The sequence below is a fragment of the Erinaceus europaeus genome, chromosome 3, assembly GCF_950295315.1.
Source record: "Erinaceus europaeus chromosome 3, mEriEur2.1, whole genome shotgun sequence".
In the NCBI taxonomy this organism is placed as follows: Eukaryota; Metazoa; Chordata; class Mammalia; order Eulipotyphla; family Erinaceidae; genus Erinaceus; species Erinaceus europaeus.
The window spans coordinates 64197086-64224317 of record NC_080164.1 but is presented as its reverse complement, the minus strand read 5'-3'; the positions used below and the strand labels follow the sequence as shown (position 1 = coordinate 64224317).

General features: G+C 44.5%; 1 protein-coding gene across 2 annotated transcripts; it reads right to left on the bottom strand.

Moving 5' to 3' along the window:
* Positions 1–354: 354 nt before the first annotated feature.
* Positions 355–26350, bottom strand: RETSAT (retinol saturase). Of its 2 annotated transcripts, XM_060187321.1 has the most exons (11): positions 26071–26349; positions 20974–21156; positions 20389–20630; positions 18188–18389; positions 17111–17308; positions 8226–8345; positions 4395–4533; positions 4033–4142; positions 3795–3961; positions 3203–3362; positions 355–3037 (listed from the first exon to the last, which is right to left on the bottom strand). In XM_060187321.1, exons 1-11 carry the CDS (start codon positions 26237–26239, stop codon positions 2901–2903), a joined length of 1827 nt encoding a protein of 608 aa, XP_060043304.1. In that variant the 5' UTR covers positions 26240–26349; the 3' UTR covers positions 355–2900. The 2 variants fall into 2 exon arrangements, with proteins under 2 accessions (XP_060043304.1, XP_060043305.1); XM_060187322.1 differs by lacking the exon at positions 8226–8345 and having other exon boundaries at positions 26071–26350.
* Positions 26351–27232: the final 882 nt, after the last annotated feature.

Here is a 27232-nt window from a genome sequence, read left to right as displayed (position 1 = left end):
TTGATAGGACAGACATTGAGGGGGAAGGGAAGAGAGGGAGAGATACTTAAAGCACTGCTTCGCTGCTTGTGGAGTTTTCCCCCCACTGCAGGTAGGGAGGGACCTGGGGCTTGAACCCAGGTCTCTGTGCATTGTAACATGGACTCCACACCACTGCCAGGCCCATACAGACTCTATTCGAGGTTTAGGAAGGATCTGGGCCAAGAGTCATAATACATTCAGCTGTCTCTGAATGTGTGTGCCGACTGTACTGACCTGGAGAACTCTGTCTGCTTCAGCCCCAGCGAAGAAGACATTTCCTAGATCTATACCCCAAATACTGTCTGTTAACTGAGAAAGAAAACAAAACAGATGTAGTTTTTCTAGATGAATTTATTAGGCAATTCAAGGATTCAAGTCCAGGAGAGACTAATACTTGAGAATAGCCCCCACCTTGCTCTAAGAACTAGTCCCAAGAGTGTATGTACTGTATATATATGAAGGCAGGTTAAAATTAATATTTAAGAAATTCTACAACGTAGCAATATCATCCATGGCTCAATTAAAAATTTGTAATTTATTAGAGAACCAAAAATCACTCGGGCACTTGTGATGCCTTCAATCAAACTCAAGACCTTGTGCATACAAGTCTATTCACTGAGCTGCCTCTCAGGTTGCCATGACTCACTGTTACCTCTGCATTAAGCAACTATGGAAGGAGGGCCATTCTTCCTCCTGTCTGTCCCACTTCTCCATTCTGGGAACTGGGGGACAGGTATTACGGATCTGCTGTTCTCTATGCATCCTTTATGTATTATGTATTATGATGGAGACGAGAAACTGAGAGGGGGAGGGGAGATAGTGAGGGAGAGAGACAAAGACACCTGCAACTCTGCTTCACCACTTGTGAAACTTTTCCCCTGCAGGTGGGGACCAGGGCTTTTAACCTGTGTCCTTGTGCATTGTGATGTGTGCGCTTAACCAGGTGAACCAATGCCTGGGTCCCTCCATGCATCCCCTAATGGCTGATGAACATCATGTCTCAGGCCACTGCTTCAGAGTCAGAAAGTATGAGTTGTAATCCTTGTCAAAAAACAAGACTAGCTGTATTCTTATGGCTCTCACATATGTCCAAGATGCTGATTTGGCAATTCAGTTTTTTTTTTTTTCTTCCAGGGTTCTTGCCATTTTTTTTCTATTTTATTGGGTAGGACATAAATTGAGAAAGGGGTGGGGGGATAGAGACACCTGCAGACCTGTTTTGCTGCTTGTGAACATCCCCCCCTGCAGGTGGGGAGCCCAAGGCTCAAACCTGGATCCTTTTTTGAGTCCTTGCACTTAGTACTGTGCACTTAACTGGGTGCACCACTGCTCAACCCCCTGGTTTTGTTTTAACACTGTCCTTGTAGCTGTAAGACTTGAGGCCCACATATTGGTGTCTTGGTGCTGCTACATTGAGAAGCCAATGATCCTTATTCACTAAAGCATGGCTACATACCAATTGGCCTGTCCTTCCAAACATATACCTTACTAATACATCTTGTCACTACGCCTGCCCCCCACAACCACATTGAACCTATCACATGTATGTTCCTACTCTCATGTCACTGGAACCAAAAAGGGGAACCTGGAGGCCTCTGAATCTATGAACATGCCCAGGTTTTGACTGAAACTTCGTTAGGCATCCTGTCACCTCAACAGTGTACAGCTCTTACATAGCATCCAGCATGAAGGGGAAGCCTGGGGACAACTGGACCAGCTGATTCAACTCACTGATCCATTCAAGGTTCTAACCATTTTAGGTCCTACCTGTTTAGGTTTAGTATGAGAGTGGGATGTATAGCACTTCTTGCTGAGGCTGTAAGATTATTCAGATCAGCCTGCCTTGGTTTGAGCCTGTTAGTAGGGATAGCATGTTAGAAAAGGTCTGAGAGAAAGCATCACCTGTGCCAGCTGGAAGAGCTTCAGCTTTAAGAACTGTGATGTGTGCTAGGTTTATATATTAGACCTGTGTTTGGAAACTGAAACCAGGGCTGATGAAATAGCTCACTGGGCTAGTGTGCTGCTTTGCCATGAGCATGCATAATCCAGGTTTGAAACTGCATCCTGCCACATGAAGGATGCTTTGGTACTGTGGTCTCTTTCATACACTCTACCTCTATTTTAAAAAGAAAGAAAGTGGTCTGGGAGATGGGTCAGTGGATAAAGCACTGAACTTTCAAGCATGAGGTCCTGAGTTCAAGCCCCAGCAGCACATGTACCAGGGTGATATCTGGTTCTTTCCTTCTCTTCCTATCTTTCTCATTAATAAACAAAATCTTTAAAATTAAAAAAAAAATCAGTGCCTTATGTGTTAGCAAAGAACTTATTCAGAGATATGTGGGTTAGTCAGGGTGGGTCTGTGCCATTAGTACTGAGCAAATTCCTCTGACTTCCCTGGCAAAACTAATTCTTTGTATTCTATTTATTTAGCCTCTAGGGTTATCTTGGGGGCTCAGTGCCCACACTGTGATTCCACAGCTCTTGTGGCCATTTATTTATTTATTAATTTTGATAGGGCAGAGAGAAATTGAAAAGGAAAAGGAAGAGAGAGGAGGGAAGAGATAAGACACTTGCAGACCTGCTTCCCTGTTTGTGATGCTTCCCCCCTGCAGATGGGGACCTGGGGGCTCAAACCAGGATCCTTGCACTGCTTAGCGCCATGTGCACTTAACCCGCTACAACACTGCCCAGCCCCCCCATTCTATTTCTTTACTATCTTTATTTATTTTGAATAGAAACAGAATTAAAGGGGTTGGGGAGGTTAAGAGGAAGAGAGACAGAGAGACACCTGCAGCACTGCTTCACCACGTGGGAAGCTTTTGAACCCAGGTCTTTGCGCATTGTAACACACTCAACCAGGTGTGTCACCACCCGATTCCCTAATTTTTCTTCTGTGTGTAGATCTTTGAGCCAAGCTTCTTAAGATCTGAGTACAGATTCCGCTTCAGGATGGCACTGCTGCAGAGCAGGGCCCCGTGCAGTGCTCCTATCAATCCACAGGTGAAGATATCCTGGCCTAGGGGCAAGAACAGAGAGACCCATGAGCATTCCCCGAGCTGGGAGCAGGGAGGGCAAGGGCCCGCATGTTCATCCCCCCTACAAGAGTCAGGAACCGGCCCACAGTCTACTAAGGCAGCCCAGACTAGGAGCTCAGCTCCTGGAACAATGGGGCTCAGTGTACCTGTCAAGTAGAGGTTGGGAATAGGGCTTTGGGCCCTTAGAGAGGCCATTGCAAAAGGATGTAAGCGGCCCAGGTCATGGTCAGCCCCATAGCAGGAACCCTGGGTAGCAGCCAGGTAGAACTGATTGGTCAGCGGAGATCCTACAATCACACTGTCCACCTGAGGAGACAAACAGGCAGAAGAGCCTTGTGAGAGCTGGTCTTTTCTCCCTTCTCTGACCTTTAATTGAGCTGACTGCCTGAATTCTTCCCAGTCCTTCCCTGGAGCCTAGTTACTTCAATATTTAATTCCTCTGCCCCAGAGAAAGGGCAGAAATGACTCCAAGAAGCCTAGGGAGATAGCTCTACCTACTAGAGCACCAACCTGTATGCCTGAGGCCCCAGTGGTCTCAGGTTCAATCCCCAGCACCACCTAATGCCAGAACTGAACAGTACTCTGGTCCTCTCTCACTCATCATAAGTACTTTTTTTTTTTTTAAGTAATAAAAAGAAAGAAATGGCACCAAGAGGACTATCACCACAGCTGAGTTCACCCCTTATCTCTGGCCATACCACCCTGAACACGCCTGATCTCGTCTGAGTTCACCCCTACCTTTGCCTGCAGCTGAGGGAACAGCTTCATAATAACTGACAGAGAGGCTTCAGCAAAAGAGTTTTTGACGGTCTCATAGTCGCTGCCCCGTTTGCCATTTGGTTCCTCCTTCCACTCCTCAAACCACTTAAAGACGGTGGGCACCAGCACAATCATCGTGGACCGGTCTGTGGACAGAGCCAGAGCTGGCTTATTACTGCTGCACCTGGCCCACCCAGCTCTCCTCCCTTACACCCACCTGGGAATCGCTCCTCCCACGTGGGGTCCTTGGCTGATGAGGAAGCAATGAAAAGGAAGGGGATGTGCTCCAAAGCCTTTTCTTTTGGCATAGAGTAGTACTGGTTCATACTGGGGTGAGGTAAGTGAGGGCTCAACAGTGACACAGGTGATACCCAAGCCCCCCCACCCCCCAGCCTAGGAGCAAAACCCTTCTGGGGGAATTCTTACCCACTCCCCCACCTACATCACCTCCTGTCCTTTATTCTATAGCATCACCACCCTTGGGCCCATGTTCATTTCCTTTTCTTGTGTGCACATGAGCAAACACACACGCACGCACATGCACATGCACATACACACAAGCACACGTGCACGCCTTACGCTTTGTCTATGTCTGTGTCAAAATAAACATAGTAGTTGGTGGACTTCAGGCCCAACTCTTCCTTGGTGCCTCGTAGACAGATGAAAATAGACATCATACTCAAGCTTGGCCGCACCATCTTCAACTGCCGCTTCACACCTGTCAGAGAGAGAGAGTGAGGGTGTGGGAATGGTGGCCAGAAAGTGAGTCCCACATTCTAACAGCAGTCAGTTCAGTTCAGCTGCCCTAGGACCATTTTTCCAAGTGCCCTTTCAATCAGGGCTGCTCCTTTGTGGGACACAACCCCAGACTGACTCCTCATCCACCTCCACCCACTTCGCATTGAGGTGTCCAAAGAAGCAGGTGACACCCTGCCTGCTTCAACTGGCTCACAGCACCCTTGGGGAAGAATTCCTCCAATCTTCCCTTTAATGTCTTTTTTTTTTTTTTTTTTTTTTTTGCCTCCAGGGTTATCACTAGGGCTTGGTACTTGCACTACAAATCCACTGCTCCTGGAGACTATTTTTTTTTTTTTCTATTTTGTTGCCCTTGTTGTTGTATAGGACAGAAAGAAATGGAGAGAGGAGGGGAAGACAGAGAGAGGGAGAGAAAGACAGACACCAGTAGACCTGCTTCACTGCTTGTGAAGTGACTCTGTTGCAGGTGGGGAGCTGGGGGCTCTAACCAGGATCCTTACACTGGTCCTTGCACTTTGTGCCAAGTGCGCTTAACCTGCTGGGCCTGACCAGCCCCCTCCCTTTAATGTCTTTAAGCTATGAGTGCCATACTCTGAAAACCACACGTGAAGTTGTTTGTTATAAAAGTCTTGATTCATGGTCCGGGAGGTGGCGCAGTGGTGCAGCTTTGAAGTCTCAAGCATGAGGTCCCGAGTTCGATCCCCGGTGCACATGTGCCAGAGTGATGTCTGGTTCTTTCTCTCTCCTCCTAGCTTTCTCATAAATAAATAAAATGTTAAAAAAAAAAAAAAAAGTCGATTCAGGGAGTCGGGCTGTAGTGCAGCAGGTTAAGTGCTGGTGGCACAAAGCGCAAGGACTGGCGTAAGGATCCCAGTTCAAGTCCCTGGCTCCCCACCTGCAGGGGAGTCGATTCACAGGCGGTGAAGCAGGTCTGCAGGTGTCTGTCTTTCTCTCCCCGTCTTCCCCTCCTCTCTCGAGTTCTCTCTGTCCTATCCAACAATGATGACATCAATAACAATAACTACAACAATAAAGGGCAACAAAAGGGAATAAATAAATATATAAAAAGTCTTGATTCAGTAAACATGCCACCTAATAGATGAATATGCATAATTTTTAAGGATATATTTATGGATAGAAGAAAGAGAGGGAGAGAACCAAAGCATCACTCTAGCATATGTAATGCTGAGGATAAAATTGGGGTCCTTGTGCATGCAAATCTAATACTTTACTCACTGTGCCACCTCTTGGGTTGCAAATATGCATAATTTCTAATATGTTGTCCATGCAAGGCATTAAATGGGTAGCTATGCAGAGACACAGATGCCAAGTAGCATTCACGGCTGACAGCAGGCATTTCAGGTTTCATTTGGGGGAGTAGGGAGCAACAGCAGCGTGGAAGAGTCAACAGACGCAGAAAGTTATCTAACAGCCCCCAGACCTAGGCAGACAGAGTACCCCCCCCCCACATACACAACAGATGTCCACAGACTACGTTTCTCTAAACTGCTCCCACAAATTCTTGTCTTTGTTCCTATTCCCAGGGCCTATGGGATGACTCAGCTACTGAATGCTCTGCTTAATTAATTTAGCAAAGATCTGCTGTGGGCCTGAAACTGCGAGGCCTTGGGATATAACAAAAGAATCAGATTATGGCTATATTCTAAAGAACCCAACAAACTCATCCAAAAAGATCTGTGTACACATATGTTCTTGGCAGCACAATTTGTAATAGCCAAAACCTGGAAGCAACCCAGGTGTCCAACAACAGATGAGTGGCTGAGCAAGCTGTGAAACACACACACACACACACACACACACACACACACACACACACACACACACACATATATATGAATACTACTCAGCTATAAAAAACAGTGACTTCACCATTTTCGGCCGATTTTGGATGGAGCTTGAAAAAATCATATTAAGTGAAATAAGTCAGAAACAGAAGGATGAATATGGGATGATCTCACTCTCAGGCAGAAGTTGAAAAACAAGATCAGAAAAGAAAACACAGGAGAACCTGAACTGGAATTGGTGTATTGCACCAAAGTAAAAGACTCTGGGGTGGGTGGGTGGGGAGAATACAGATCCAAGAAGGATGACAGAGGTCCTAGTGGGGGTTGTATTGTTATATGGAAAACTGGGAAATGTTATGCATGTACAAACTATTGTATTTACTGTTGAATGTAAAACATTAATTCCCCAATAAATTTAAAAAAATAAAAAACAAAAATCAGATTATGGTTTCATGTGTCTTCTGGACCGGCTGTGGGACTCTCCTTTTGGATGAGTTCGAGAGCAGAGTATGGTTTGCAGGGGTCAGTCGTGGGAGGGCACACATTTAGGAAGTTTCTTCCTCTCTTTGACCAAGTACTAGCACCGCTGAAACTGTAACCAAAGGAAGCTTCCAGAGAAATCGCAAGTAAAAAGATTGCAAGCAAAAGTAGTAGTTGCTGGATCTGGCTCTAAAGGACAGAGTGGAGAGACTGAGAGAGTCAACCAGTTGTGTGAAAGTTGGAGATAAATTTCTCCTGCCAGAATATGGAGGCACCAAAGTGGTTCTAGACAACAAGGGTTATTTCTTTATAAATAAATAAATTTATTTATTTATTTATTTATTTATTTTCCCATTTGTTGCCCTTGTTGTTTTTTTTATTGTTGTTATAGTTATTATTGTTGTTATTGATGTTGTCATTGTTGGATAAGACAGAGAGAAATGGAGAGAGGAGGGGAAGACAGAGAGGGGGAGAGAAAGATAGACACCTGCAGACCTGCTTCACCACCCGTGAAGCGACTCCCCTGCAGGTGGGGAGTCGGGGACTCGGACTGGGATCCTTATCCAGGTCCTTGCGATTTCCGCCACGTGCGCTTAACCGCTGTGTTACCACCTGACTCCCAACAAGGGTTATTTCTTATTTAGAGATGGTGATATTTTTGGAAAGTATGTGGGCTGAAACCTCTATTCAAGTGGTATCATGTAAAACTGTTTCATTCCACTAAAGATCTGAAATCTTTCATCACTATGTAAATAATGTCCATGTCTCTCTTTTATAATAAACTAATGATACCTCCCCCCAAAAATCATTATGAGGCCTGTCTGCTGGCAAAGAGGTTTTCCTGAACAAAGCTGGCTACTGTAACAGAGGCTGCCAAGAACTGATCACTAAGGGCAGGTGACCATAGCCTTTATCTTCCCACTTAACCTTCCCAAACAAGCTAATTGTGAGGGTAAGTGAGGCATGGGGAGTACAACTGAGCAACAGGCATAAGATTTGCAAACACCCAGGGGAACACACCAAGAAAAGGAGGCTAGTGTGGGTTCCCACAGCTACAGTGAGAAAGAAGCAAGTAAGATGCAGATGTGCTGGATGCATTGGATCGACCTTCCCGTGGTGCATCTCGTGAGTACCCATTCATTGGGGAAACTGACGATCCTTCCTAGCCGACTGAATCCACATGGATCCCAGTCACTTTCAAAGCCAGCAACAAGCAGCTCCTGACAGCTTTCAAGCTGTTGGTCCTGCTCTTCGAGTCCTCCAACTTAATGTTGAGGGGCTGTCCTTTGCCAACTGCACTGCTGGCACCCCTATCCAGGTCTTCATAAAGAGCTATTTTTAGAGGAGAACAGTGTGACATAGGGTTTACCTGGCAGGCAGCGGACATACTCTGGTAGCAAGTACTCATAGGTATTGAATAGTCCTGCGTCTGAGATCACGATGGGGCAATGGATGTTCACCAGCTCCTGGCCCTTCTTCACACTGACCCCTGTAGGCACAAGAGTTTAGCTGAGGTTCTGTGCACTCTGGAAGGAAAAGAAAGATCTGTACTCACATAGATCTTGCCCAGCCTATATTACATTTTCTCAAGCCTGAGTGTCTAGTCCACCAAGGGCCAGGCAGGCAGACCACAGGCAAAACTGCAGAGAGTGAAGCCCCTTCAAGCACTTGGATTCTTTCAACCCCACAGTCTGCCAGTGTGCAACTTCCCTAGCTCTCCCCACTTCCTCTGGGCATTCTCTTCCTTAGCCAAACCCAGTAACACTCAAGTCCTGCAAAGCTCATGGACCGAAGCCCTCCTCTTGGGACCTGAGGCCCTCCTCCACTGTTGTCAGACTTCAAGTTCTCAAATACGCCTTTCAACCCCTCTAGGGATGTCTCAACTTCTGTTTTTTTAAATATTTATTTTCCCTTTTGTTGCCCTTGTTTTTATTTATTGTTGTTATAGTTATTATTGTTGTTGCTATTGATCGTCATTGTTAGATAGGACAGAGAAATGGAGAGAGAAGGGGAAGACAGAGAGGGGCAGAGAAAGATAAACACCTGCAGACCTGCTTCACCGCTTGTGAAGTGACTTCCCTGCAGGTCGGGAGCCAGGGGCTTGAACCGGGATCCTTATACACCGGTCCTCGCACTTCACGCCACATGTACTACCGCCCGACTCCTGTGATATCTCAACTTCTATAAGATAAACTCCAAAGTCTCATTTCAGCCTTCCAAGATCTGCTGCCTTCTGTGTTTACAGGTTCCCTGGCCATTCTCACTAAACTACAAGGCACAACTATATCATACAGTTGAAGATTATTTATTTTTAATGAAAGATATATATAGAAAATACAGAGAGCAGAATACTACTAAGGTCTGGCATATGGTAGTTAGCTGGGGACTGAACCTGGGACCTCAGAACCTCAGGCATGAAAGTCTTTTTGCATAACCATTATGCTACCTCCTCAACCCTCAATTTTTTTTTTTTGCCTCCAGGGTTATCGCTGGGGCTTGGTGCCTGCACTACCTATACAACACTCCTGGAATCCATCTTTATTTCCATTGTTGTTGTTGTTGGATAGGCACAGAGAGAAATTGAGATAGATGGGGAAGACAGAAATGGGGAGAGAAAGATAGAAGCCCGCAGACCTGTTTCAGTGCTTGTGAAGCGAGCCCCCCTGCTGGTGGGGAGTCGGGGGCTAGAACTGGGATCCTTGAGTGGGTCCTGTGCTTCATACTATGTGTGCTTAACCCAGTGTGCCACCACCCAGCCCCCTCAATGGCTATTTTCTATCATTCAACTTAAAACACTCAGCTTTTGGACAACGCCTTATGCAGGTTACTAATTCATTCTATCAAATACTTGCTGAACCTCTACTATCTTCTAAGATCTAGAAACAGATCTGACCAGGGATATAGCTTAGTAATTATACAGAAGACTTTCATGCTTGAGGCATGGGGTTCCTGGTTCAATTCTCAGCACTATTAAGCCAAAGCTAAGCAGGGATCTGATAAATAAGAAAGAGAAAGAAAGGGGAGTCAGGCAGTAGCGCAGCGGGGTAAGCGCAGATGGCACAAAGTGCAAGAACCAAGAATCCCGGTTCGAGTCCCTGGCTCCCCATTTGCAGGGGAATTGCTTCACAAGTGTTGAAGCAGGTCTACAGGTGTCTTTCTATCCCCCTCTCTGTCGTCCCCTCCTCTCTCCATTTCTCTTCTGTCCTATCCAACAACGACAACATCAATAACAACAACAATAACTACAACAATAAAACAAGGGCAACAAAAGGGAATAAATAAATAAGTAGGATCAACTAGGAATACCAAAGGAGATCACCTGGGACCGAAATAAGACAGGACTGGAACGACTACAGGAACCCACCAGGTTACCGGTGACTGCAAATACGTGTGGCTAGTGACAGAGAGGAGCCTAGGGAGAGATTAAGTGGCTGGAAACAGTCTGGCAGGTTGTTAGTTGAGACACCACTTCCAGTCTGTTCTACCAACAAGGGGACAGCTGAGGGGAGGAGAGGACTCCCCAGAGACTCACCAAGTGCAACTCTGAGTCTCCATTGCTACTGCCCTCAGAGTCTGGAGCAGTGGCAGGGAGGGACACCAGGGGACAGAGATCTATCCAGGAAACTCAGGAGAAAACCTATACCTCGGTGGCATAGCAGTGGGGCTGTGAAAGTCTCTTTGCATAACCACTGGAGTATCTCTGCCACATCCTGCTTTATCTCTTGTTCAGGAGTCAGTGATTAAGCTAAGAAGCTTACTTAAAGTTTAGAAGCCCTTAGGCTCCCATAGTTTACAGGGAAGAAAAAAAGAGGCTTTTAAACCACTGAGCTCCAACTCAGGGATTAAAATACTATTGAAACAACTGTTAACTTCCACCACTGTGAACACTTTAATTACCTTACTTAGACACAAGTCAATCCAGGCAGTAGTGATCAGTAATTTGAAAAGTACTAAGAGAGGGAACTCATAACATAATATATAAAATGGTTAAACCAACAAGAATAATGGAGAAACAAACCAGGACAAGAGTCCAGCTAAAAGCCCCCCAAAGGGTGAAACACAAGATAACAAGTTCAACATCCAAACACTAGCTAAGGAAATAATCACAGGAGTGAGTAAAGAGTTTGAAAGAATTGTAATCAGAAATACAGGAACAACAAATGAGACTCTGGAAGAAAACACTAATTATCTCAAGGTTATTAGAGAGCTGAAAGCTGAAATAGCTGAGCTAAGAACACAACTAGCTGAACAAGCTAAAACAGTATCAGAACAGGGTAACAAAATAGATGAACTCCAGAAAACAGTAGAGGGCAGAGAGAATAGAATCTATGAGGCTGAAGACAGAATTAGCAAGATTGAGGATGAATTAGAGACAACTAAAAAAGAAGTAAGAGATTTCAAAAAGAGATTAAGAGATGCTGAAAACAACAACAGAGTCCTATGGGATGACTTCAAAAGAAACAATAGACGCATTATTGGCTTACCAGAGGAAGAAAGAGAGGGAGAGGAAGAAAGCATTCTTCAGACCATAATAGCTGAAAACTTCTCTAGTCTAGACAACATCAAAGACATAAAGATTCAAGAAGCCCAGAGGGTCCCAAACAGAATTAACCCAGACTTAAAGACACCAAGACATATCATACTTAGAATGGAAAGGAATAAGGATAAAGAAAGGATCCTGAAGGCTGCAAGAGAAAAACAAAGAGTCACCTACAGAGGAAAACCCATAAGATTAGCAGCAGATTTCTCCACACAAACACTACAAGCTAGAAGAGAATGACAGGATATCGAGTGCTCAATGAAAAAGGCTTTCAACCAATTATACTATATCCTGCTAGACTGTCATTCAGTCTGGATGGAGGCATCAAAACCTTCTCAGAGAAGCAACAGTTGAAGGAATCAACTATCACCAAGCCTTCCCTGAAAGAAGTTCTGAAAGGTCTCCTATAAACAATCAGACCACCATAAATAGGTCACATAGCAGAACACTCTAAAACTCTACAAGAATGGTGTTAAAATATCTTCAATCTTTGATATCAATAAATGTCAATGGCCTGAATTCACCTATTAAAAGACACAGAGTAGGAAGATGGATCAGAAAATACAACCCAACAATATGCTGTCTACAGAAAAAACCCACCTAACTCAACAAGACAAACACAGACTTAAAGTGAAAGGATGGAAAACTATCATACAAGCCAATGGCCCACAAAAAAGGGCAGGAACAGCTATTCTAATATCTGACACGATAGACTTTAAAATAGATAAGATTAAAAAAGATAGGAATGGACACTACTTAATGTTCAGAGAATCAGTCAATCAAGAGGACTTAACAATTATTAACATCTATGCAGCCAATGAGAACCCATCTAAATACATCAATTGTCTACTGAAAGAGCTACAGCAATATATTAACAGCAACACAGTCATAGTAGGGGACTTCAACACCCCACTCTCTCAACTTGACAGATCATCCAGGCAGAAAATCAATAAAGACATAAGGGAGCTAAATGAAGAGATAGATAAACTAGAACTATTGGACATTTTCAGAGTCATTCATCCCAAGAAACTGGAATACACATTTTACTCAAATCCACATGGGTCATTCTCAAGGACAGACCATATGTTAGGCCACAAAGACAGCATCAGCCAATTCAAGAGCATTGAAATTATCCCAAGCATCTTCTCAGACCACAGTGGAATTAAACTAACACTTAACAGTCAACAAAAGATTAGTAATAGTCCCAAAATGTGGAAGCTCAACAGTATACTTCTTAACAACTTCTGGGTCAAAGAGGAAATAAAGGAAGAAATCAAAATGTTTTGAGAGTTCAATGAAAATGAAGACACAAGCTATCAAAATATTTGGGACACAGCTAAGGCAGTACTGAGAGGGAAGTTCATAGCTATACAAGCACACATTAGGAAACAAACACCTCATCACAGACCCCTGAAAGCGTCAACCCGGCTTTGACCTAGCACGTTATGATTGGGCCCTCCTCAATCGCTATCGAACAGGCCATGGCCGGTGCGCCGCTATGTTCCATCGCTGGGGAGCCAGAGACGACCCGAACTGCCCCTGCAGCTCCAGACAGACTATGACCCACATAGTCAATGACTGCCACCTCTCCAGACTCAAAGGAGGTCTCGAAACTTTACATCAGGCTCAACCTGACGCTGTTGACTGGCTACGGAAGAAGGGCAAACGCTAGAAGAAGAAGAAACATTAGGAAACAAGAAAAAGCACAAATAAACAGCCTGATTGCACATCTTAAAGACCTAGAAGAAGAACAACAAAGGAACCCTAAAGCAACCAGAAGGACAGAAATCACTAAAGGTAGGGCAGAAATAAATAACATTGAGAATAAGAAAACCATACAAAAGATCAACGGAACTAAATGTTGGTTCTTCGAAAGAGTGAACAAAATCGACAAACCTTTAGCTAGACTCACAAAACAAAAAGGGGAGAAAACCCAAATAAATCGGATAGTAAATGAAAGAGGAGATATCACAACAGACACCACAGAAATTCAACTTATCATGCGAGGCTTCTATGAACAACTATATGCCACCAAGCTAGAGAACCCGGAAGAAATGGACAATTTCCTAGATACCTACCAACTTCCAAAACTAAGTAAAGAGGAAGTGGATAACATGAACAGGCCCATCACAGCTAATGAAATTGAAACAGTTATCAAAAATCTTCCCAAAAATAAAAGTCCTGGACCAGATGGTTTTACAAATGAATTCTACAAAACTTTCAAAGAAGAACTAATACCTCTATGTTTAAAAGTCTTCCAGAAGATTTAAGACACTGGAATACTCCCTGCCAGCTTCTATGAAGCCAACATCACCCTGATACCAAAAGCAGACAGGGACACAACCAAAAAAGAAAACTACAGACCAATATCTCTGATGAACATAGATGTAAAAATACTGAACAAAATTCTAGCCAACCGGATACAGCAGTATATTAAAAAGATTGTTCATCATGACTAAGTGAGGTTTATCCCAGGCATGCAAGGTTGGTTTAATATACGTAAATCAATCAATGTGATCCACCACATCAACAAAAGCAAGACCAAAAACCACATGGTCATATCAATTGATGCAGAGAAATCCTTTGACAAAATCCAACATCCCTTTATGATCAAAACACTACAAAAAATGGGAATAGATAGAAAATTCCTGAAGATAGTGGAGTCTATATATAGCAAACCTACAGCCAACATCATACTCAATGGTGAAAAACTGGAAGCCTTTCCACTCAGATCAGGTACTAGACAGGGCTGCCCACTATCACCATTACTATTCAACATAATGTTGGAAGTTCTTGCCATAGCAATCAGGCAGGAGCAAGGAATTAAAGGGATACAGATTGGAAGAGAAGAAGTCAGCTCTCCCTATTTGCAGATGACATGATAGTATACACAGAAAAACCTAAGGAATCCAGCAAGAAGCTTTTGGAAATCATCAGGCAATACAGTAAGGTGTCAGGCTACAAAATTAACATTCAAAAGTCAGTGGCATTCCTCTATGCAAACACTAAGTTAGAAGAAATTGAAATCCAGAAATCAATTCCTTTTACTATAGCAACAAAAACAATAAAATAGGAGTAAACCTAATCAAAGAAGTGAAAGACTTGTATACTGAAAATTATGAGTCACTACTCAAGGAAATTGAAAAAGACACAAAGAAGTGGAAAGATATTCCATGTTCATGGGTTGGAAGAATTAACATCATCAAAATGAATATACTACCCAGAGCCATATACAAATTTAATGCTATCCCCATCAAGATCCCAACCACATTTTTAAGGAGAATAGAACAAATGCTACAAATGTTTACCTGGAACCAGAAAAGACCTAGAATTGCCAAAACAATCTTGAGAGAAAAGAACAGAACCAGAAGCATCACACTCCCAGATCTCAAATTGTATTATAGGGCCATTGTCATCAAAACTGCTTGGTACTGGAACATGAATAGACACACTGACCAGTGGAATAGAATTGAAAGCCAAGAAGTGAACCCCCACACCTATGGACATCTAATCTTTGACAAAGGGGCCCAGACTATTACATGGGGAAAGCAGAGTCTCTTCAACAAATGGTGTTGGAAACAATGGGTTGAAACATGCAGAAGAATGAAACTGAACCATTGTATTTCACCAAATACAAAAGTAAATTCCAAGTGGATCAAGGACTTGGATGTCAGACCACAAACTAGCGGATACTTAGAGGAAAATATTGGCAGAACCCTTTTCCGTATAAATTTTAAAGACATCTTCAATGAAAGGAATCCAATTACAAAGAAGACTAAGGCAAGTATAAACCTATGGGACTACATCAAATTAAAAAGCTTCTTCACAGCAAAAGAAACCACTACCCAAACCAAGAGACCCCTCACAAAATGGGAGAAGATCTTTACATGCCATAAATCAGACAGGAGTTTAATAACCAACATATATAAAGAACTTGCCAAACTCAACAACAAGACAACAGATAACCCCATCCAAAAATGGAGGGAGGACATGGACAGAATATTCACCACAGAAGAGATCTAAAAGGCTGAGAAACACATGAAAAATTGCTCCAAGCCTCTGATTGTCAGAGAAATGGAAATAAAGACAACAATGAGATACCACTTCACTCCTGTAATAATGTCATACATCAGAAAAGGTAACAGCAGCAAATGCTGGAGAGGGTGTGGGGTCAAAGGAACCCTCCTGCACTGCTGGTGGGAATGTCAATTGGTCCAACCTCTGTGGAGAACAGTCTGGAGAACTCTCAGAAAGCTAGAAATGGACCTATGCTATGATCCTGTAATTCCTCTCCTGGGGATATATCCTAAGGAACCCAACACATCCATCCAAAAAGATCTGTGTACACATATGTTCTTAGCAGCACAATTTGTAATAGCCAAAACCTGGAAACAATCTGGAAACAACCCAGGTGTCCAACAACAGATGAGTGGCTGAGCAAGTCGTGGTATATATACACAATGGAATACTACTCAGCTGTAAAAAATGGCGACTTCACCGTTTTCAGCTGATCTTGTATGGACCCTGAAAAACTCATGTTAAGTGAAATAAGTCAGAAACAGAAGGATGAATATAGGATGATCTCACTCTCAGGCAGAAGCTGAAAAACAAGATCAGAAAAAAAACCAAAAACACAAGTAGAATCTGAACTGGAATTGGTGTATCGCACCAAAGTAAAAGACTCTGGTGTGGGTGTGGGAGTGGGTGTGGGTGGGTGGGGAGAATACAGGTCCAAGAAGGATAATAGAGGACCTAGTGGGGGTTGTATTGTTATATGGGAAACTGGGGAATGTTATGCATGTACAAACTATTGTATTTACTATTGAATGTAAAACATTAATTCCCCAATAAAGAAATAAAAAAAAGAAAGAAATATTAAAAAAGAGAGAGAGAAAGAGGGAGATTGAGAAGTCCTATACTCAGAAGTCACAGACTACTGTATAAATATTTGTATCTGGGGGCCAAGTAGCGGTGTGCCTGGTTGAATACACACATTACCACACACAAGGACCTGGGTTTGAGCCCCTGCTCCCCACCTGCAGTGGGAACACTTCACAAATGGTGAAGCAGGCTGCAGGTATCTTTCTCTTTCCCTCTATTTCCCCCTTCCCTCTCAATTTCTCTCTGTCCTATCAAATAAAATGGGTGGAGGAGGAAGAAAAGAAGGCCACCAGGTATAGTGGATTCATAGTGCTGGCACAAGCCCCAGTGATAACACAGGTGGCAATTACATTTTTTTAAAATAATAATTTATAAAAGAATTGGGCTGGGTGGTAGTGCATCTGGTTGAGCAAACATGTTATAATGCACAAGGACCCAGGTTTCAGCCCCTGGTCCCCACCTGCAGGGGGAAAGCTTTTTGAGCGGTGAAACAGTCCTGCAGGTATCTGTCTTTGTCTCTACTTCCCCCTCCCCTCTCAATTTCTGACTGTCTCTATCCAACAAATAAAGATAATATTAAAAATTTAATTAAAAATAAAAGTATCTACTAAATAAATGATAATGCTATTCTTGAGACCATGGAATCCCTTCTCTTGCTGCCTTTTTTACCTACAGACTAATCACTGTTCCTAGGACTCTGCTGTGGGGCAGAATTCAATCCTGACCCACCCAACCCCCACCACCAAGCCACCTTCTGCACCTTCTGCTTTTCCTTTACTGCATCCAGGACCATCCCACCCTGGGGACCACAAAGCATGACACCCAGCTCTCACCACAGGCTTTCCCGTCTGAATCCAGCAACACACTCTGCACGGTGGCCCTTGTCAGAACTGCACCGCCAGCCCGCTGAATCACAGGGATGGTATGGAAGGCAATTTCACTGGAGCCCCCACGAGGATAAAAGGCCCCGTTCAGGTAGTGGTTTACCAGCAAAGCATGCATGGAAAAGGAAGTCTGGCTGGGGATCACGCCTGCGAGAGGAAGAAAGGGACAGTGAGGACAGATTAGGCAATGCACTTAGCACTCAGAAAGGAAGTAGGCTCCTGTCAGGTAATAGGCAACCTGGATCTAACTGGCAGAGGAGACCAGTAATCCACAGGGTTCAGGGCAGCCCCAGGATCTGTTCCATTTCAGTATCTCGGAGCCACCGGGGATGTCCTCCCTGAAGATAGTCACACTTCTCAGACAAGATCAAGGAAAACATTGCTAATGGACTAGGACTAAGAAAATCAGGGTATAGATGAATGGAATTTCTTTTCTTTTTATCAGAACTTTATTAAGAAAGGTTTTTTTTTTTTGTATTATCTTTATTTATTAGAGACAGCCAGAAACTGAGAGGGAGCTGGGTAATAGAGAGGGACAGGAGAGACAGAGTGACACCTGCAGCCCTGCTTCACCACTTACCAAGCGTTACTCCTTCAGGTGGGGACTAGGGGCTCTAACCTGGGTCCTTGAACATTGTAACATATGAGCTCAACCAGGTGTGCCACCACCTGGCCCCTGGAATTTCTTTTCTTTTCTCTCTTTTTTTTTTTTTTGTCATTGCCAAAGCTTTGCCATTCCAGGCTACCTTTTTCATATATAAGACAGAAGGAGAATAGGTTTGAACCTGGGTTGAGCACATGACAAAACAGGTATACTATCCAGGTATAGCTACCTGGCTACTTTTCTGACCCAGGATGAATGGGATTTCCAGTCTGAGTCCAGAAGGCAGATGGACAGACTGGTCTTCCATAAGCTGCAGAGAACCTGAAGTTTATACTGCCCTACTGCAGTTAGCCAAACAGGTTCAAGAAGAAAAGGCAGAAAACCAAGCAGACAGGTCCTACTCCTCCTGGGTCAGTACCCACCATAAGTGGGGAAGATGTAAGCGAGCACTGCCTGAAGCTCGGGGGAAGCTGGCAGCTGCTGCAGGACCTCAGCTAGGCTCTGAGTAGAGGCACGCAGGAACGGAGAAAAACGGGTCAGCAGACCACACTTGTCAAGAAGCTGAACCACAGGCAGTGGGAAGATCTTCAACATGATGGCATGAATGGATCTACTGGCTACCACCTGGGGGGGAACACAAGCAGTGAGACATGGATCTCCAGTCTGGAACCCCTGTGACACAGCCACTGGTCCAAAAGCCTGTACATGAGTGCCAGACAGTGGCACACCCGGCTGAGCATACATATTGCCATGTTCAAGGACCTGGGTTCAAGCTCCTCCTCCCCACCTGCAGGGGAGATGCTTCATGAGCAGGGAAGCAGGTCTACAGGTGTCTATCTTTCTCTCTCAATTATTTTCTGTCCTATAAAAAGGAAAAGAAAAAGGAAAAACTAGTTGCCAGGAGCCTAGATTCCTGTGTGGGCACCAAGCCCCAGTGATAACCCTGGTGGCTAGAAAACAAGCAAACAACAACAATAAAACCTATACTTGGGTGGTCTGGGAGGTGGTACAGTGGCTAAGGCAGTAGACTCTCAAGCATGAGGTCCTGAGTTCAATCCCCGGCAGCACATGTACCAGTGATGTCTGGTTCTTTCTCTCTCTTCTATCTTTCTCATTAATAAATAAATAAAATCCTAAAAACAAAAAACTATACTTGAGCTGGGGAGAGCATCATGGTTATGTAAAAGGCTTGTATGCCTTCTGTGTTCAATCCCCAGCAGCCAGAGCTGAGCAGTGGTCTGGCCTCCTCTCTCTCTCTCTCCTGCCCCCGTATCTCTCGCATTATGTAAAATAAAATTTTAATTAATATTTATTTATTCCCTCTTGTTGCCCTTGTTTTATTGTTGTTGTGGTTATTATTGTTGTTGTTGTTGTCATTCTTGGATAGGACAGAGAGAAATGGAGAGAGGAGGGGAAGACAGGGGGAGAGAAAGACACCTGCAGTCCTGCTTCACCGCTTGTGAAGTGATACCCCTGCAGCTGGGGAGGTGGGGAGCTGGGGGCTGGAACGGGGATCCTTATGCCGGTCCTTGCGCCTTGCACCACCTAAAATAAATATTTTAAGACATGTACTCTGAGGGAGTCAGGCGGTAGCACAGCGGGTTAAGCGCAGGTGTGCAAAGTGCAAGGACCGTCTTAAGCATCCCAGTTCAAGCCCCCGGCTCCCCACCTTCAGGGGAGTCGCTTCACAGGCGGTGAAGCAGGTGTGCAGGTGTCTATCTTTCTCACCCCCTCTGTCTTTCCCTCCTCTCTCCATTTCTCTCTGTGCTACCCAACAATGATGACATCAATAACAACAACAGTAATAACTACAACAATAAAACAACAAGGGCACCAAAAGGAAATAAATATAAAAAAAAAAGCCCCTATCTGGGGCTGGAGAGATAGCCCACCCGAGAAGGTGTCTGCTTGTCATTCAAGTGACACTGTACTGGGTGGGGTAAGCTTTGGTGCTGAGGTGTCTTTCTATCTGAAAAAGGTTTTTTGGGGGGATGGCATAGCAAAAGATTTTCGTGCATTTTCAGTGGATAAATCGTTGGGACTCTCAAGCATGAGGTCCTGAGTTCAGTTCCCAGTAGTACACGTTCAAGAGCGACGCTCTGGTTCTCCTTTTCTTTCTCATTAACAAATAGACAAATCAAGGGTAGGGGTATAGCATAGTGGCTATGCAAAGAGACTTTCATGCCAGAGGCTTTCAAGTTCCAGGTTTAACCCCCACATTGCCATAAGTCAGAACTGAGCAGTGCTCTGGGAAAAAAAAAAAAAAAAAGGGAGTTGGGCGGTAGTGAAGTTGGTTAAGTGCAGGTGGCACAAAGTGCAAGGATCAGTGTAAGGGTCCCGGTTCAAGCCCCCGGCTCCCCACCTGCAGGGGTGTCACTTTACAAGTGGTGAAGTAGGTCTCCAAGTGTCTATCTTTCTCTCCCCTTTCTGTATCTTCCTCCCTCAATTTTTCTATGTCCTATCCAACAACGACGACATCAATAATAACAATAATAATAACCACAACAATAAAACAACAAGGGCAACAAAAGGGAATAAATAAATAAATATTTAAAAATTAAAAAAATGAAAGAAAGAAAGAGATAAATCTAAGAAGCAAACAGCTAAAAACAAGGCACATTACCTTAACCAGTTCCATATACTTATCAATGGCAGCTTCTTCCTGGGGAAACTTCTCCTTGAGGCCCTGAACATAGGCTTTCTTCCCACTATACATGGGGAACTCCTTTCGGCCACTGGGCCCTTCGAGGACCATGATGTCAAAAGGGGAGGACAATGGAGCCCAGTCCAACTGCCCTTCAGTGATCTGATCCAAGATAAAACGACTAATGTTGCCTTCCTGCATACCCCCAATATAGTGGATTCCTGTTGAGAGACAGAAGAGCAACGGGTCACAGGGACTGGGCCCTGGGCAAGTAGACAAAAAAGCAAGCGGAATGGTGGTTGTCTTCCATGGTCAATATAGACGGAGCTGGGGCTGTGCACCCCTTCTGTAAGGAGGTGTTACAGCAGAAACCAACAAATCCCTGCCCTGTTTAGTTCCCAGTGGATGTGGGGGGTCGGACAAAGAAAATGGTGCCCAGGGAAAAAAACAGAAGACGGAACCTCCAAAACACAGGAAATAGCTGTATTGTCCCCCAGTGGCCGCCCCACAACTCCTGACTATCGATGCGTGCTCTTTATCCCTCCCTTTCCACACATGCCTTACCTGTATCAAATTCGAGGCCATTCTTCCCAAAAGTATGACAACAGCCCCCTGCCTTGGTATGCTGTTCCAGCACCAGAACTCGCTTGCCAGCTTTGGCTAGAATCGCAGCTGCAGCCAGGCCCCCAAAACCACTGCCAATCACCACCACATCCAGCTTCTCCGGTACTCGGTTAATTGAGAAAGCTGCAGCAGAAGAAACACACACAGTATGGGCTTGTCAGGCAGGGGTGGTGAACGAGCAAATCCATGGAAATCAAGGAAGACCTTCCTAGCTTGTACAATGCAGCCAAACTCTACAGCATTTTGGAACAGATCTCCTGACCTTTGTCACAGGGAAAATACTCAGGAGAGATAGCTCACCAGATAGGGCACCTGTCTGGCCACACATGCTGCCCTGGCTCAAGCCCTAGCACCACTGAGAGGTGGTATCTCTCCCTCTCTAAATTAATTAATTAATTTAATGAATAGGGACAAGAGAAATTGAGAGAGGAGAGAGAGAGAGATGGAGTTTATTTCCTTCTGTAGGTCCAAGTTCATCAAAAAGAACAAGAAACTCACTAGACTAGATATGAAATTTTACAGATAAGGCTATACACATTTTGGCCTTGTCATACTTCTGCTTTTATTATTCTTTTTTTTTTTTTTTTTTTTTACCAGAGCACTGCTCAGCTCTGGCTTATGGTGGTGCAGGGGATTGAACCTGGGACTTTGGAGCCTCAGGCATGTTGCATAACCATTATGCTATCTACCCCTGCCCATTATTATTCTTATTAACATATCAAAACTGAAACATTCCACATTCCCTGCAGTGTGGGGACCAGCTCAAGTTCACACTTCTGACTAAAAACCAGCTGCTTCTAGATTATCAGAACCCTCTGATCCTCACTATGCATCAGGAGACTCACTAGCAAACTGTGTCTGTCAACTGCATGTTATGTGCTAGTATGACTTTTTCTATATTTTGGTCCCAGCTTAAAAAAAAAAAAACAGAACAAAACTACATAGAGCTTAGGTAGGACAGAGCTTCTCAGAGGTTGTTCTGAGAATCCCAGCTCCAACTTCTCACACAGGGGAGTCTAAAGACAGGGCTGAGTAGGCAGCGCCTGAACAAGAGGAAACTGGGGGGCGGGGCGGGGCGGGGCAGGGCAGGTGGTGGCACACCTGGCTAAGTGCACATGTTACAATGTTTAAGATCCAGGTTCAAATCCCCAGTCCCCACCTACAGAGGGAAAGCTTCATGAGTGGTGAAGCAGGGCTGCAGATGTCTGTCTCTTCCTCTCTATTTCCCCTTCCCTTTAGATTTCTCTCTGTCTCTATCTAATAAATAAAATAATTAAAAAAAAATTTTTTTTAAAGAGGAAACTAGGCAGCATGTGGTGCTACACGAACACTTCCAACACAAGGTCTGCTCTTTTTTTTGACCAGAGCCCTAATCAGCTCTGATCTGAGGTGGTGTTGGGAATTGAACCTGTGACCTCAGAGTCTACGGCATGAAAGTCTGCTGCATAAATCACTGTACTATCTCCCTAGCCCCAAGATCTGTTCTCTACAGATCACTCCAGGGCAGGGGAGAAAGCATAATGGTCATGCAAGAGGATTCTCTCATGCCTTAGGTTTCATGGTCCCAAATTCAGTCTCAGCCAGAGCTTAGCAGTGCTCTGGTCAAAAAAAAAAAAAAAAAAAAAAAAAAATCAATCCAACAATGGGATTTGTATTTTTAAAAATATTTTACTTACTTTATTGTAATGAGAAAGAAATACAGAGAAAGAGAGAGACAGACCAAAGCATTACTCAGCTCTGGTTTATGGTGGTGCTGGGGATTGAACCTGAGATCTCAGAGCCTCAGTCATGAGAATCTTTTGCATAGCCATTATGCTGTCTCCCCATCCCTAGATTTGTATTTTTTCAAGCTGCAAGAAAACTTGGAATATTCCCCTCCCAACCCTTCTCACCCTCCTTTGGTTTGGAAAACATCTAACCAGATAGGTGTCATGACTTGCTGGTAGCTATACAGTTAAGTTAGTAATAAGAGTTCGAGACAAAACCCTAATCTCTAAAGTCGATCAATAATCTTTCAATTTAGGACATTATTGTTTCTGACTGCGTAGCAAAAAGTATCACACAGATTTCCAGAACTTAAAAGTAAATAAAAAAAATTAAAACAAAGCTTTCTCTCTTTTTTATTTATTTATTTTTATTTGTTTATTTTTTGCCTCCAGGGTTACTGCTGGGGCTCAGTGCCTGCACTATGAATTCACTGCTCCTGGTGGCTATTTTTTTTCCCCTTTTATTGCCTTTGTTGTTTATTGTTGTTGTTATTATTGGATAGGACGGAGAGAAATGGAGAGAGGAGGGGAACACAGAGAGGGGGAGAGAAAGACAGACACCTGCAGACCTGCTTCACCGATTGTGAAGTGACTCCCCTGCTGGTGGGGAGCTGAGAGCTTGAACCCGCATCCTTGTGCTGGTCCTTGCTCTTCGTGCCATGTGCACTTAGCCCGTTGCGCTACTGCCCGCCCCCCTTTTTTATTTATTTTAATTATCACATGAGAGAGAGTTTCACAGGAGACAAAGAGATAAGCCAGAGCACTATACTGGAACATGTGGTGCTGAAGTAGAAAAATAAATTAATATGTTTATGATTCCCTAAAGCCTAACATGCCTTATAGCAATTAGTGACTGCAGCTGCCGTTTCTCCTCCCTCCACATTTCTTTTTTTTTTTCCTCCAGGGTTATTGCTGGGGCTCAGTGCCTACACCATGAATTCACTGCTCCTGGAGGCCATTTCTTTCCCCCTTTTGTTGCCCTCGTTGTTGTAGCCTTGCTGTGGTTATTATTGTTGTTGTCGTTTGTTGTTGGATATGACAGAGAGAAATCAACAGAGAAGGGGAGAGAAAGATAGACACCTACAGACCTGCTTCACCGCCTGTGAAGCGAATCCCCTGCAAGTGGGGAGCCGGGGGCTAGAACCGGGATCTAGAACCCTGCGTGGGTCCCTGCGCTTTGCTTCACGTGCGCTTAAACCGCTGTGCTACCACCGGACCCCCCTCGCTCCATATATCTAAGTAGGGCAGCTAGGGAGGAATCCAGCCTTGCTGGAAAAGATAATCTCCAGACCCCTATCTTAACTAATACCAAGGACCATGTGCCTGCAGTGTGCCAATATCTGCATTCTTTATAACTGATATGTAAAATTCTATATAAGCTTGTGCTATTCCTTTGTTCAGTAGAGAGAACTTCCTTGAGCAATCCAGATCTCTCACCCACCAGTGTATTAAACTCTTCTCTTTTCACCTCATCCGGCTCTGGTCTTGTGTTTGGGGATAATTTCTGCAACAGTGCCAGGGATCTAACCAGGAACCTCAAACATGCAAATCCCATGTTGTACTAGTTTAACTATTTTCCCAACCACACAAAACTTTATTTGACTTTAGAAGGAACCCTAAAACATATTTTAAAGTTGATGGTGAAAAAAGTAAATAATAAATAAAGATGATGATGGAAGTAATTTGGCTCCAAAGGCTTGCTTTACATCAGAAGCACCCTGTGGAGCCTCTTCTAGAGTTTTAAAACCAAAATTCAAGGGCCAGGTGGTAGCACATCTGGTTAAGTGCACACATTACAGTGCACAAGGATTCAGGTTTAAGTCCCTGCTCCCCACCTGCAGGAGGAAAGCTTTGTGAGTGGTGAAACAGGTCTGTCTCTCTGTCTCCCTTTATCTCCTCCTCTCCTCTCAATCTCTCTCAGTCTCTATAAAAAGAAAAAAACTGAACTAATGTATAGAAATTAATGGCAACTGCTTGTACCAGTCTCCTTTAAGCCACCTGTAAATCCTACACCTAACCCCCTTTCTCCTGTTTTTTTTTTAAATTTATTTTTCCTTTTGTTGCCTTGTTGTTTTTTATTGTTGTTGTAGTAGTAGTTGTTGTTGATGTCATCCTTATTAGATAGGACAGAGAGAAATGGAGAGAGGAGGGGAAGACAGAGAGGGGGATAGAAAGATAGACACCTGCAGACCTGCTTCACCGCTTTTGAATTGACACCCCTGCAGGTAAGGAGCGGGGGCCTCAAACCAGGATCCTTATGCCAGTCCTTGCGCTTTGCGCCAGGTGTGCTTAACCGGCTGCACTACTGCCAGACTCCTTTTTTTTTTTTTTTTTTTAAAGATTTTATTTATTTATTCATAAGAAAGATAGGAGAGAGAAAACCAGACATGTGCTGCTGGGGATCAAACTCAGGACCTCATGCTTGAGAGTCCAATGCTTTATCCACTGTGCCACCTCCAGGTCTATGATTCCTCCTGTTGTTTGTAAAAGTCCTAGCAGATTGAAAGCCAGCTTCTGGTATTTGTAAAAGTCCTGACAGCTTTTATCCTTTTATGACCTCTGTCCATCTCTTAGTCCTTGTATGCATAATGTGAATAATTTTTTTGGTCAGACTTTCCTTTTTTATAAAAAAGGAATCTTACTGAACAGAAATTTTTAGCATGAGCTGGTTCCGGTGCCAGAATTAAACTGTCTCCCAGCATTCCAGGTGTTGTGGCCTTTGGTTTGATTCCTGGGCTTACAAAACAAACAAACAAACACTCAAAGTTCAACCATATCAAGTCACTTGATGGATAAAATGCAGTCTATACATAGGTGGGAAGAGATTTCTGCACAGCTACCTTCTCCCTAAGTCTATGTGTGAAGAGTTAGTGGAAAAGTTAAAGTCCTAGAAGCAATTATTGCAGCAGATAGGACAGCCCAGGTTACTCAAGACAAACAGTGAGACCAAGAGACACTTAGAAGAATAAGGAGTGTGTTTATTTATGTTAGAGGGTCTAGGTGGGGATCACTCCCAGAAAACCTGAATACCAGAAGGGGTTGGAGTAAAGTTTTTATCTGTCAAACCTCGCAGGTTGTTTTCACCCCCCTCCCCCGACCCCATTCTCTGCTTATCAGGGCTGCAGCAGCTTGGCTCTGATTCCTCTGTGCCTGCCACCTCATTAGTAGGTGAAAGGTCTACACAGAGGCCAAGTCCAGAATCAGCCAAAAAGGGACAGAAACGCGAGGACGCACGAGTACAGCCTGGGGTCTCGTAGTTCCTCCTGCTGACCTTGTTTGAGAACCTTCTTCCTGGCCTCCTTGTCTGTCACCAGGGGAGCAGGTGGCCGCTTGACATCCTCAGAGAAGGGGTTCGGGGAATTTCCTGCAGACAGTCCGAAGTAAACCTTGCAGAGGACCACCAGCAGCAGTACTGCCAGCAGCAGCAACGAGAGCCACATGGCGCCGTTGGGGTGTTGGTGGATGGAGGGGTGTCTGGACCTGGTGCCGGCTCCTAGAACTGCGCCCCGCGTCTGAAGCTGAGACAGCGAGCAGCAGGAGTCCTCCCCAGGCGGAGGAACCGAGGCAGGCCACTCATTGGTCAGAACTTTTTTTTCCTGGCCAGAAGCCAAGACTCCAATGCAGATTGACCCTCCCGGCTCTTCGTACTTATTTTGCACACGAAGTTTCCTGCGCCTGCCAGGAGGGAGGTGGGGCTCCCCCGGGCTGGGCTGGCAGCTAGGGAGGCTCTGTGCGCACGCGCAGAGGGGGCCGGCTGGGGCTGCCAAACCCCAGTCTTGAAAGCTTGGAGGTTCACCCGCGCGGGTCGCGGGAGCCCCGGGAGGTGCGAGGAGGGAGGGTGTGGAGTGGAAATGATCGCCCTGGGACACAGTAAGGCTGAGAGTTGCAGAACTGAGAGAAAATCCCGACGGGGACACCAGAGACCTAGGTTCTGTCCGCATTCTGCGGGGACCCGGCTGAATAGCTTGAGGCAAGTTGCTTGGGTGTTTTGCTATGAATCACAGCCAGGCCCTGCACCCCACAAACCGCAAATCGTCCAGCCGTTTATTATTATTATTAATTATTATTTTTTGCCATGGCGCCTCCTGGAACGGCATTGCACCTTCAGGGGCCTGATGACACTTCCAGCCTCTGGCTGAGTACCCGTAGCCTCCCTCCCCGTAGCCTCCGCGGGGGACAGCCATGAAAGGGTCACAGGGGCCTGATGAAAAGATCAAAGCAAGAGTATCATTTCCTGCGTCTATTTTATATTTGGAATATAAACTTGTTTTCTTAAATAGCTTTTTAGAGAGTTTATACTCCAGCAGGCCGTTGGGAAATCACAACCCGTTGCCTATAGGGAAGGAACAACAAAAAAACACTTTGATTTGGAAATGATCCGTCATTATAAGGAAAGCCATTTCCTTATAACTGTCAGGAACCTTCCTAGTATC

Bases quoted from the DNA above. Each gene is read 5' to 3' on its own strand.
- RETSAT (XM_060187321.1), bottom strand. From the start codon at position 26,239: ATGTGGCTCTCGTTGCTGCTGCTGGCAGTACTGCTGCTGGTGGTCCTC. The intron at 20,631-20,973 runs GTAAGGCATGTG...GTCTCTCAACAG, and splicing joins TGGCCTCGAATTTGATACAG to GAATCCACTATATTGGGGGT. The intron at 8,346-17,110 runs GTGAGAGCTGGG...TTGTGCCTACAG, and splicing joins TTCAGACGGGAAAGCCTGTG to GGGTCAGTGTGAAGAAGGGC.